Source organism: Mauremys mutica, chromosome 22 (assembly GCF_020497125.1).
Source record: "Mauremys mutica isolate MM-2020 ecotype Southern chromosome 22, ASM2049712v1, whole genome shotgun sequence".
NCBI classification, from domain to species: Eukaryota; Metazoa; Chordata; order Testudines; family Geoemydidae; genus Mauremys; species Mauremys mutica.
The window spans coordinates 14,234,174-14,246,452 of NC_059093.1; the positions used below are offsets into that span (position 1 = coordinate 14,234,174).

General features: G+C 47.1%; 1 protein-coding gene and 1 long non-coding RNA gene across 10 annotated transcripts in view; one reads left to right on the forward strand and one right to left on the reverse strand.

Annotated features, from left to right (window-relative positions):
* ARHGAP32 (Rho GTPase activating protein 32) overlaps window positions 1-12,279 on the forward strand; it is a 381,592-nt gene that overhangs the window by 362,182 nt on the left and 7,131 nt on the right. For 5 of the 7 annotated variants that reach the window (XM_044997056.1, XM_044997057.1, XM_044997060.1 and 2 more), the window contains 6 exons: window positions 1,153-1,260; window positions 2,657-2,802; window positions 4,431-4,487; window positions 6,198-6,399; window positions 7,117-7,262; window positions 8,928-9,002. In XM_044997056.1, the coding sequence (XP_044852991.1) occupies window positions 1,153-1,260; window positions 2,657-2,802; window positions 4,431-4,487; window positions 6,198-6,399; window positions 7,117-7,262; window positions 8,928-9,002 (734 nt within the window). The remainder of the gene's footprint in view (window positions 1-1,152; window positions 1,261-2,656; window positions 2,803-4,430; window positions 4,488-6,197; window positions 6,400-7,116; window positions 7,263-8,927; window positions 9,003-12,279) is intronic. The other 2 variants (XM_044997058.1, XM_044997059.1) reach the window with 1 other exon arrangement.
* LOC123354801 overlaps window positions 1-12,279 on the reverse strand; it is an 86,363-nt gene that overhangs the window by 11,706 nt on the left and 62,378 nt on the right. Inside the window, exon 5 of one of the 3 annotated variants that reach the window (XR_006574887.1) lies at window positions 11,057-11,149. The exons of the other annotated variants lie outside the window; for them this stretch is intronic. This is a non-coding gene — a long non-coding RNA (uncharacterized LOC123354801). Of the gene's footprint in view, window positions 1-11,056; window positions 11,150-12,279 lie in introns of those variants that run through there. 3 annotated transcript variants of the gene reach the window in all.

Here is a 12,279-nt window from a genome sequence, read left to right on the forward strand (position 1 = left end):
TTCTAATAATCGTCAGCCAAGCAAGAGTTTCCAGGCTGCTGATGGTGGCGCTTGGCAGCACAGGCTGTGGAAGGGCAGTGCATCTCCAGTAAATGCAGACTTTTTAGCTTACGGCTTTATCCCTATGTGTCTCTGCACAGGGCACGTGTGCAAAGAGAAACCAGGCAGGGGTGCCAAGCAGGGAAGAAGTGAAGACAGGACAGGTCTGGGGAGACTTGAGATCCTGCACTCACTCACCTCGTAAAGTTTATTGCTGTTAGTAAGTGATTGAGCAGACTTAACTTGGGGGCTGCACATCAGCACTTGTGTTAGTATGAGAGCAGGTTCTCTTGTACCCCCATCAGCTATACCCTCAGTGCTCCACACCAGCACCATGGAGCACCGACTGCTGCCTGTAATAAATACAGGGAGCTCCTGAAAATTTCCAGGGGTGCTTGCCATCTGTGCTGCTGAAAAGTAATGGTCTTTGAGTGTGTGAATATGGGCTTAGAAAGTTTCGCCCTGTATCTTATTTAGATGTATAAATATATATCTGCAGGTGTCCGTCCCATAAACACCGTACAAAACGTAACAGAGATCATCCTATCTTGGTTCTTAAAGCTGGGATTTTCAAAGCAGCCTCCTACCAAACGCCACTCGGGTTCCTAAATAAAAGCATCCTCCTCCTTACGCAAAAAGAGAATAAAATAAACCCCTTCCCAAAAGCCCGAGATAACTTCTTGGGCATGCTGCAAAACCTATCCGACCCAGGCTCTGCCTGAGCAAATGTTTTATTTCTGTTGCACAACATTGTGGTAGAGCAGCCGAGTAATGAACTCCAGAGTGACTAGCTGGTTCTATAGCCTGTTAAGCTAGTGGAGTTGCCGGTATTTTTGCCCACATCAAGTTTTGTTTGCCTGCCCTTGTGTTCTGTTAAATCTAACAAGTGCATATGTTTCTTCAATTGGACAGTCAGGAGACCCTGCTGTAATTATCTGCCTGAGGCAACATTTTGTCTTGCTTAGGGCACATCATCCCTTCTTTTGCTTCCAAGCAAATACCAATTAATTCATTGTGTTTTTTGCCAATTGCAGCAAGGCTTGCCAATGGGTGTTGAATGATTTATGATTTGAATGAGTTAACAAATTTTTGCATCTCGTTCTCATTTTTCAGGACGCTGGAGTTCCTAATGAGGCACTTGGCTCATCTAGCTGATTACTGCTCCATCACAAACATGCATACCAAGAACTTAGCAATTGTCTGGGCACCAAACCTACTGAGGTACTTCCATTGGATTTTCTCTCACCTTTACATTTGAAACACGCATCAAACCTGTTCCCCCAAGTAAACGCTGCACGCTGAGGTTATTTCGTGCTATGTTCCCAAGAGGATGCTAAATGTCAACACCCAGAAAACCCCCTATGGTTTTGATTCTTCAATTCTTATTCAGGCACAACTGCTATTGGTTCTTCTATTGGGCGATTTTCCAAAGAAAGTGCTTTGAGACTGGGCAGGTTTGGACACGTTGGGCCAGGTCTTCTTCCAGCGTAAACAGCATCGTTCCCATTGACGTCAGTGGAACTACAGCAGCTGCCTTCTGAGCCCACTGGGCCTGTTTCACCATTATACCTCCACTGATTTTGACAGAATTACTTCTTATTGACAGTAGTGTACATGAATGGAGAATTAGGCCTAAACTTTTCCCTCTCCGTGGATACTATGTCCTTTGGTCATGCAGGAAAACTGGGTCCATTCTGTGGCACCACTGACATCCCAGTGCAGCAGTCTGTATAGTTTGACGTGATATATATGGCTAGTAGGTTTTAGGGGTGCTGAGAGCCATTGAGCCAAATGGTAAACCCTATATATGATGGAAACCACTTCAAGCCAGGAGGTGAAACAGCACCTCTGGTAGGTTTCAGACATATGGAAATGATCTTGCCAGACCCTTGGATAAACGTTGTCCTCTGGAACGTCCCATGTCACATGACCATCTTACAATGCCATCACTAATTTCAAAACCTTACTTAAAAAACAACCAACCCTCCCTCTCCTCGTTTTATTGTGCTAGTTTCTGGACTGTCCAATTACCATCCTGAGATATCCGAGTCAGAGAGTCCCTCACGGGCAGTTAACGTGTGTGAGCCAGTCTCTTCTGCCTGGCCATTTTCTCTCGGTTGAGGCTACTTTTGAATGTGAGGGTCCTGGCTGAGCAGGGCTAGTTGGAGATTTTCCTAGCTCATGGGGAAAAGTTTATTTAAAAGGCTACAGTGAGCTTGTTCATGTAATTGCATTGTCAACCTTCAAGTGCACATGGAGAGAAGGGGACAAAACAGGCAAGCCTGCGATATTCAGCTCTATCACTGACCTCAGTCTGGGCCTGCAACAGCTGCTCCTCCCTCCGCTAGGGAGACACTGTTGCTGTTGACATAGAGTCAGATCCAGACTGAAGTCATCACAGCACCAAATTCAGTGTGATGATTTGCACCGCTCTTTGAAAAAAAAGGCAGTTACACCAGCAGAGAATCTGTCCCTTAAAGTGCTATCTGGATCCATTATGGAATGTGGCCAAAGTGGTGTTATATACCTGGTCGCAGCAGTGCAAGCCACTGTGTTCAATGAGCCCGTACCCATGGTGAATTTATATTGAAGTTTAATCCGCCGTGCATTTCCTTAGATCGAAACAGATAGAGTCTGCCTGTTTCAGTGGAACAGCTGCCTTTATGGAGGTCCGAATCCAGTCGGTGGTGGTGGAATTCATCCTGAATCACGTCGATGTCCTCTTCAGCTCCAAACTCAGCTCAGTCATACGAGACGGGGCAGGTATGTACATTCCTTGGGGGGTTTAAATGTAGCAAAATTAGGGAAAGATTTTAGCAAAAACTCTAGCCTCTCCAGTAGAAATGTGGAATAGTGTTTACAGTAAAAACAAAAGGCCAACATTTTCAGGGATGGGGGCCTAAAGTTGATAGATGTGGCCTGAGTTTTGGGGGTCTTGACAACCTTCCTCTCCCATTGATGTGAATAGGAAGCAAGGGTGCTCTGTAGAATTGAGCCTAACAATTTGACATCGGCACTTACTGCTCTTTATTCCTGCGATTCACGCGTGTTTCTCTGTCTTGGCACAGTTGTAGCTTTTCCCTTGTGGAAGGTCTGTGATAATCTTTAAAGTTTTCGCTCCTGCACACTCCTCCCTTCAAGTTGTCTTTGCAGCACAGGCTTGTGCGGTCTGACACGTGATGAAAGTGCGGCACCCTGACATACTGAGCAACCACAGCTCCCGCTGACCCTAGTGGGAAGTGGTGGTGCGCAGCACCCCTAATAATGGGGCCACTTTAGTAGGTGCCTAACTTTAAACACCCACATTTGAAATTTTGGGCCCCACTTTTGATAAGAAACATTTAAAATCTTAGCCACTAAAGGGTCCATTTTCCATGGAGCCTGCAGGCATTTATTAGCGTGGCTCCGACTTGTTAGCCACGCAACTCTACCCATATTCTTGTAACTAGTGGCCAGTTCCCACCTTTGGCAGGGGCTCTCAAACAGGGGTACTTCAACTCATCCAGATATTTGCCTGGTTTTACAACAGGCTACCTAAAAAGCACTAGTGACGTCGGTACAAACTATTATTTCATACAATGACTTGTTTATACTGCTCTATATACTATATCAATGTTTCTCAACACGGTGGGTTGTGGGATGGGTTTAGGAGGTTCTCAAGTGCAGGGCTGGCCTCAGAAGGTGTCAGACAGGGCCCCTGCTGAAGCCGAAGACACATGTGGCAGCCCAAGCCCCACCCACCCGGGGCTCAAATCAGACTCCTGAAAGGGGCACAGTAAGTCGCTTGGAGAGGTTGAGAACCACTGACCTAGGGGGTGAGGCTACGAGGCACCCAATGAGGTTGGAGGGCCTAGCACTGAACTGAACCATATTGTACAGGGCATTGGAATGATTAAAGCATTACTCATTTATTTAGCCTGTAAAATAACTGCTAACAGCTCCACACAGATTTTAGGCAGAAAGTTACAATTCAGCAGAGATAGATGATAGTCCAATATTGAGTCCTTAAAGGTATAGCTCCACTTGGACAGATGAGTTCTGCATTCACTCCTCTGCTGCGTTCACCATGCAGCCCAGTCTGTGAAGGCTTTTCTTGGTGCAGAAAATGGTCACAGTTCAAAACTAAAATTCCCATTTCTTGCAAATGCCTGCTATCTATCTCCCCGCTGCAGTCAGTAAAATTACACCAGGGATGGATTTAACTCCATTTGTTAGATACATGTATGTTCAACCCCCATGCGGTATTACTAATAGATATTAAAATGTCAAGTAGCTGATTTAATGTAGCTCATCCTTAGTAGAAAATGGGCTTTTTCAGTGCAGTTGTCACTAACTATGGGCAGAGTTAAGCTGTTTGCCAGTGTATTTGATGCTTTCCATTTCTGTGTTAGGGCCTCATTGTCTTCAGCAGAGTAGATTTGCTGTCAGTCCAGCTTTCCATCCAAGAGGCAAGTATAAAGCAGTAGGAGTGAGGGGTTTGCTCAGCTGTTATGATAAGAGCCCCAGTTCAGCGATACACCATGAGTCTAGCTGATCTTTCAGTGTTAATTATACCTGGTCCAGGCTGTTTTCTTCCAGGGGGAGACAATTATTTGGCTCAAGTTCTCAGCATGTTTGTCTGAGTGAGTTCAAAATGGTCTGTGTTTAATTCAGCTAATTTACCAATTACCAAACCAGTCTGTTTTGATTTGTTGGTTGCTCTCAGCCATGTGTCTCAGTGGCAAGCAGGAAGCTGGGGCTTGTCATATGGTAGTAGCAAAGCTCAGGGAGGAACATTCTACAGGAGCCAGACAGACAGCATGTAGCATTCTGTAAGGGCTGTCTGCACTGCACTGGGCAGGTATGATTACAGCACATGTAGGCATACCTGCACTAGTTGTGATCTAGCTAGCTTGAACAATGGCAGCTCGAGGACATACACAGTGTCCTGGGTGGGGTCGCACAGTCTGTGTTGCCGGCCCTGCTGCTGAGGCGTCACTAGTACTGTTACTCAAGCCAGCTCCAATATGTACCCAGGATCTAGCTTGAGTGTGTATACACAAGCTGCAGTCACACCTTCCGCTGGAAGTGTACACATTACTAGTGCTTCGAGCGTGCATCTCTTTAGGTGATTGTTTCTAACACGATTTGAGTGGCCACTGCTGATCAGCCTGAGGCAGGACATGTTTTCTATACCATTTTTCCAAGCCCGTGTGGCCACTGTTCAGCATAGAGTAACTTTTAAACATGTCTCGAAGGCCAGTGCGGACAAGGGCCTACGTGCACATTTTATGCGGAGTTGTGTTGTTCAGTAAGCTGGCAAGGGATAATCATGTTAACATTGGCAAAATTCATACTCGTAGGCACAGGAGGGCTATCGTAACAGGGTTGCAGTTGATTTACTAAACCACTGTATAAACTAGCTCTGTTGTAACAGGTTCCTCTGGACGGAAAGTTGACATACAGGGTTGTAGTCCTGGGAAGTAATTTTAACTAGTTTTGGTCTTATTGGGGGAGGAGGTGTTTAACTCACTGAAATAAAGTTTTGGGGTTTGTTTCTTTAAAGTAGCAATAAAGAAAAAGGGGGAAAAAACACAACTACAGCCATAAAACTGCTTTGTGTCCAGCTCCTAATTTATTACACTCTACCCCAGGATTTGTTGGGAGCTATTTAAAATGTTACAAACATGCTTGCAACTAGTATGTATGATTTAAATCACTCCTATTTAAAATGTTTAGATGTTCCCCACCACCACCCCCCGGGCTAGAACCAAGGTTGGTGAGTACAAGTAAAACCAGCAATTAGAAAGAAAACAGGCACCTTTCTGTCCAGGGTTTTGAACCATCCTGTAGGAGAACTGAAAATATTCTAACCCTAGAAGTCAGAGATGGTTAAAAGCAAACCCCTGTAGAATGGAGATCAAGTCCTGGAGGCTTCTAGAGTAGTTGATACAGAACCCTAATGGTTTTCTCCCTCCCAATTACATCCTATAAGACTTTGCCAATTATTAATTCCACTGTTACACCCCACCCCCCCGCTATGGCAGAGCTAATAGAAGCTATGTTGGCCTTTTCTTGGGTTTCCAAGGGCTCAGGAAATGCTGTAATCTATCCACGGGCCTTATTTTTCCTACCGCTGGTCTCTGATCTTCTTCCTTGTCTCTGGTTTTCATTTGCAGGTCACACTTCCTTATCACGCCCCAAATCACTGCTGGTGTCCTCGCCCTCAACTAAGCTGCTCACCCTGGAGGAGGCACAAGCAAGGACGCAAGCCCAGATCAACTCCCCTATAGTGGCAGACAGTAAATACATTGAAGTGGGAGAAGGCCCTGCTGCATTACAGGGGAAATTCCACACCGTCATAGACTTTCCATCTGAAAGGTAGAGGCTTTTACTTTCCATCACTGTGTGTTTCAGCAGGCTTTGAACAATTACAGCCATTTGAACTCAGCAAGATTTGCTTACAATGCATAGTCAGCCTGCCACCCCCCGTGGGGATGGGGTAGTTCTGTATCCATGAGGGTGCAGCAGGACACACGCAGAGACATCTTAGGTGTAAACTGAGCCGTATGTTTGTTGTATGCCTTGAGCGAGCTGGCCATGCGACTCCCTCCATCCCGCCAGAGATTCATGTACGTGGGCATGGAGACTTAGGAGATGCGGTGTGGGGTCAAGTAGTTTTTATAAATGCAAATGAAAATCTCTCAAATCCCTTTCCTGATTTGTTTAGTTTAGTTATAATTAAGGGAACAGGTCCATTTGCCTATAAAATAAGAGACAGTCTTGGTTCAGGCCTGGTGCCTTAAAAATTCCAACTGCCCTGCTACGAAAAGGAAGCGAATGTCCTTTATACAGGAGCTCAGTTTTGTTCAATGGACTTGACCCCACAAGTTCTGGGACTGGACCTTTCCAGGTAGAGAAGCGTAAATATCCTCTGCTGCTGAAATATACATGTCTAGTTTTCTCAGCCTTGTTTCAGCACCAGGTTCTCTGGCAAAGCCAGCAGGCCAGGTGCAGAGAGAATCAGGTCTGGTTGGTAAGACTTGGTGACTGGCAACGTGTCTCGAATGCAAACCCCCTTCTGCTTTCTTGCTCCAGAAAAAGACCGCCCAACAAGATGAAGAAATCCCCTGTTGGCAGTTGGCGCTCCTTCTTCAACCTGGGAAAATCCTCTTCTGTCTCCAAGCGGAAACTGCAGCGCAATCCAAGCGAGCCCTCCGAAATGAAAGCCATAGCGCTGGCAGGTGAGTAGGGTGCCCTGGGGGAGGGATAGCTCAGTGGTTTGAGCATTGGCCTGCTAAACCCAGGGTTGTGGGGCAAAAATTGGTCCTGCTAATGAAGGCAGGGGGCTGGACTCGATGACCTTTCAAGGTCCCTTCCAGTTCTAGGAGATTGGTATATCTTCAATTATTACCTTATTACCCTTTGTTCCTACCAAACAGGGTGCTGCTGGGAAAGTAACCCACACTTAGTATGCGTCTCTGTTCCCCTCCAGTGCTTAGGCCATAATCCATGAATAGAGGTTTGAATCTGGTACAGCCTTTCATTAATGGGACCTGAGTTATTTAGCTGAGGCAGTAGAGGTTCATGCATTTAGATCCAGACCTCATCCAAGAGGTGTCATTGTTACAAAAGCAACCCAATGGATCCATCGCCTCTAAGATGGAATATTCAGGATCGATAACTCAGTGTTCTTGGGAATATTTACTGACATTACTAAACAGGTACAACTCTTGTTCCACAATAAGAGCATGTTTTTCTGGTTTAGCTTGTGTCTGTCTCTTTGGGAGCAGTATAAACTAACCTGGAAAAGGACCTTCATTCCATAGGTAAAAAAGGAGTTTATACTACTATAGGTATACCAGTATAGTAATGCCCGTAAAATTCCCCATATAGACAAGCACTTAGAATCTGTGTGTAATAGAGATGCGCCTCTCCCTTACCCACAACCCCCTTTTATGTATAGCCATCTAGTATCTCTCTCCAGCTGCTCTTAAAATACCACCTTATAGTTTTCAGTAACTAACTTCTGAATTATTTACAAATTTTCCTTAGTATAAAATGAAATGAGACAAAGTCCCAACTTGGCCATATTAGGGAACCCTTGTATATTTCATGGCAGTGGTTTCAGAAATATCCACAGACTTTCCCAGTACTTCAGGGTTAAAGTTAATGCTTATTCTGCGCCCACAAAATACGCAGCCCGAGTTCTTCCCTGCCTTTGGCCGCTTTGCATTGTGCTACCACCACAAAGCAATAGTAAAAACCGATACAGCTAGTAGAGGGGCATCCTTTGCTTACCATGCTAGAGTACAGGGGCTGAGGGCTTCCAGTGAGCCTCAGCTACTGTAATGGCCCTTGGAGCCACTGGTAGATGGTGAAAGTTAGAGCAGCCTTCAGACTACTCTGAATTACACCGACGGATCAGCGGGATACATTGCCATTGTCCCGATCGAGGGCTATCATCTTATGGGGCTCCTTACCCATTCCTCCCATTTCAGATTCAAGCGAGCCTGCACCCTCTCCTCCAAAAGAAATCAGGGCTGGGGACCTATGGCCAGTTTGCTTCCCACCCCCTCCCTCTGCAGAGATTAACAGCTTGTTTTCAGTTTCTCCCTTTGTAGGGGAAAATATTACCACCACCTAACCCTGGCGCCTTTATTAATTCACTTGTGTGCGTAAAGCTCCTTTTTGACGGAAGACACTGTAGAAATGCCCAGTAGTATAAATTGTGGTACGGGATACAAAGAGCATACAGTTGCGACTGGAGCTTTTGTGCGTGCATGTCGGAGAGTAGAAAAGCTGCTCAGATTCGAGCGAGCGGTACGGCTGGCAGAAACCCATCTATCTTCACGCCACGAGCACGTGGCAGATTATAAAAAAAGCTTCTTTTATGTTTGGTTCGGTAGGTGGGAGAGGAGATAGCGGGACCCTGCGCTCGGCTAAAAGTGAAGAGTCTCTCACTTCCCTGCATGCTGTTGACGGTAAGATAGAAAAACAACTGGCTCACAAAGTGTAAAAGGGAGCGTGACGTTTCTATAGACCTGTGAATGTTACAGCACTTCATAAAGTAGATGGTGGTGTCCGTGACTAAGTCCTACGGCTTCTCTTGTAAAATCAGTTTTAGCCAGCAACGGCCCAGTCTTCCAGGAGACATCCTCTAATTTTGGAGAATCTGTGTGGTCTGTGCTAGGACAGGTCATCGGATGAGATGATCGCATAGAATCATAGAACTTAAGATCAGAAGGGACCAGTATGATCATCTAATCGGGCCACAAAAGCTGACCCACCCACTCCTGAAATAATTCTCTCCCTCGACTCAGCTGTTGAAGTCCCCAAATCCTGATTTAAAGACTTCAAGTAGCAGATAATCCTCCAGCAAGCGACCCCCTGCCCCATGCTGCGGACGAAGGCGAAAAACCTCCAGGGCCACCGCCAATCTACCCTGGAGGAAAATTCCTTCCCGACCCCAAATATGGCGATCGGCTGAACCCCGAGCATGCCGGCAAGACTCTCCAGGCAGACACTCGGGAAAAAGACTTTCAATATCCCAACATTGACCCTCGGTACTAATTACCAGTGGCGGCACGTTATCCTATCAAACCATTCCCTCCATAAACTTATCAAGCTTAATCTTAAAGCCAGAGAGGTCCTTCACCCCCACCGTTTCCCTCGGTAGGCCGTTCCAGAACTTCACGCCCCTGATGGTTAGAAACCTTCGTCTAATTTCAAGACTAAACTTCCCGACTGCCAATTTATATCCATTTGTTCTCGTGTCCGCAGTAGTACTGAGCTGAAATGATTCCTCTCCCTCCCTGGTATTTATCCCTCTGATATATTTAAAGAGAGCAATCATCTCTCCTCTCAACCTTCTTTTGGTTAAGGAAAACAAACCGAGCTCCTCAAGTCTCCTTCCGTACGACAGGCTTTCCATTCCTCGGATCATTCTAGCGGCCCTTCTTTGTACCCGTTCCAGTTTGAATTCGTCCTTCTTAAACACGGGAGACCAAAACTGCACACACTACTCCAAATGAGGTCTCACCGACGCCTTGTATAACGGGACTAGCACCTCCTTATCTCTACTAGAAATAACAGTTCTCTGTCCCCGAAAGCCTCCCAGTGCCCATACATCCCAAAGCTCTCCTTATAGCACCACTCCCCGAGCCAACTATTTATCATCACAATCCTGTCACCCCTTTGTCGCCCTTCCCTAGGGACAGGTAGAATCCCACTGAAGATCACCTGAGCCTCAATTTCCTTGAGCGTCTTACCCAGCCTGGCATAGTCTCCCTTGATTCTCTCCAGCGGGAATCTAGCCGTGTCATTTGTTCCTACGTGAAGGATGATGGATGGATTGTTACCTGCTCCTTTTAGGATCCTTTTCAACCGCAGGTCCACATCCCGTATTTTAGCGCCCGGTAGACAGCGCACCCTTCTGTTCTCCGGATCGGCCCTGGTCACAGGCCCGTCCAACCTTCTCAGTATGGAATCCCCAATCACGTAGACCTGCCTTTGCCTGGTGACAGTGTGGTCTGCTGACCTATCCCCCGTTCCCCCTGGTTGCAAGCTCCTTCCATTGCCATCCTCCCTTGTAGTCCCCCTTAAGCCATCCGGCATCCTCCTGGGGCCCAAAGTTGGCGCCGCCTCCATCGACTCCTCCTCTCTTTCTATTGGACTAGCCGCTCTTCTCTTCTGCCTTGCCCTCCCACCGTCAGCTACCACCTGCTGCACCCCTTCCTCATTCTCCAACCCTGTTCCTTAGCTCTATTTCTCCTTCACTGGCTCTCCTTTTCCCCCGCCTGCTTCTCATGGTCACATGCTTCCACCGCCCATGTTCCCCATCCGGCATTCCCCCTTCACAGGCATTAGCCCCTGCTTCCTCCTGCACCCCTGAGCATTCCCCCTCAGCCACAGCTTGCCTTTGCTCCATCAGCTGCTCAAACCCCCTTCTACACTCTACCAGGGTTTCTACCTGCATCTCTAGACCTTGGATCTTTTCTTCCAGCAGCTCTATTAGGCGGCGCTTCATGCATATGTACCGCAGCTGCCGCAGGCAATCAATCATCCTCATTGTCTCCTCTGCTGCTTGGCTCGTGGCTGCTGTTGTCTCTGCCTCTATCAGCTTTCTCACCTGGGGAACACAGCACGCAGAACCATAGACCCTCAGGGTTGGAAGGGACCTCAGGAGGGCATCTGGTCCAACCCTGAGGTGACACAGGGCCCCGCGCCCCCTGCCGCCTCCCCCGCGAACTCCCATGGAAACTCCCCTGTTAGCAGCCCTGTTGGCCCGCTCCTGGGCCGCTGCTCGCAGCTGGGCCGCTGCCTGGTTGGGCGGCCGCTTGTATAGGCCTCCTCCTCAGCCTAGCTCCACCTCCTCATCAGGGCTCGCAATGGTCCCTGCTGGCCTTGGATTCTGTGCATCTGTGGCCAAACAGGGGCACACGGTGCTCAGGTTTCAGTGTGTCTGCCTTCCTTAGGGCATGTAACTCATAAGCAGTCATGTGCCAACGATTTACTGGTGCCAATCCAGCGTGACTGAGGTCAATCACGGGAGGAGTCGCTTTAGAGCTAAATGTTACAAAGTAGAGTTTTACATGACTCCTCTGATGTTTCAGCCTCTAGTTCACTGCAATATTAGGGTATAAGAAAGAACTACCTCGTTAAAGTCAGAACGAGGTTCAGGTAATTCCCCTTCAACGTACATCTCCATAGGAGTAAGGCAGCTCCTCTGTAGGTCAAAAGTGAAATTAGCTTGGACTCGCCTAGTTTGTACTGGAAGTTATGTAACAACTGACAACGATGGATGTTTGCTCCTTGGGACATTTCTAAAGGTGAAGTACTATTATATAAGCTGGGAAAACTCAATGCGCTTCATTTCACGAGCACTAAAATTTAGGGCAGGTCTACACTAAAAGCACTATGCCGGTATGAGTATCTCTGCATAATATACCAGCGAAGCTCTGCTTCTGCTCACATAGCCGATTCCAGCTTCCTTCCTCCTCCGCTCCCCCAGCATGGCTCTGGCTGTCAAGGGTGACACCCCCGACAAACATAGGTAGGGGGGGCAAAGTTAGTAGCCCTTGCCTTATGCTAATTTAAAAAAAAATAGGTATAGAGAGGTTGATCTATAGTAAATAAAATGTAATACGGCACTGACCGAGAAATAGCATAGCTAAATTAACCCCAACCACAGCGGCGGGGAACCAAAACGAGCTATCTAGTAAATGTGACCCCGCCTGGCCTTTATATAACAATCATTCA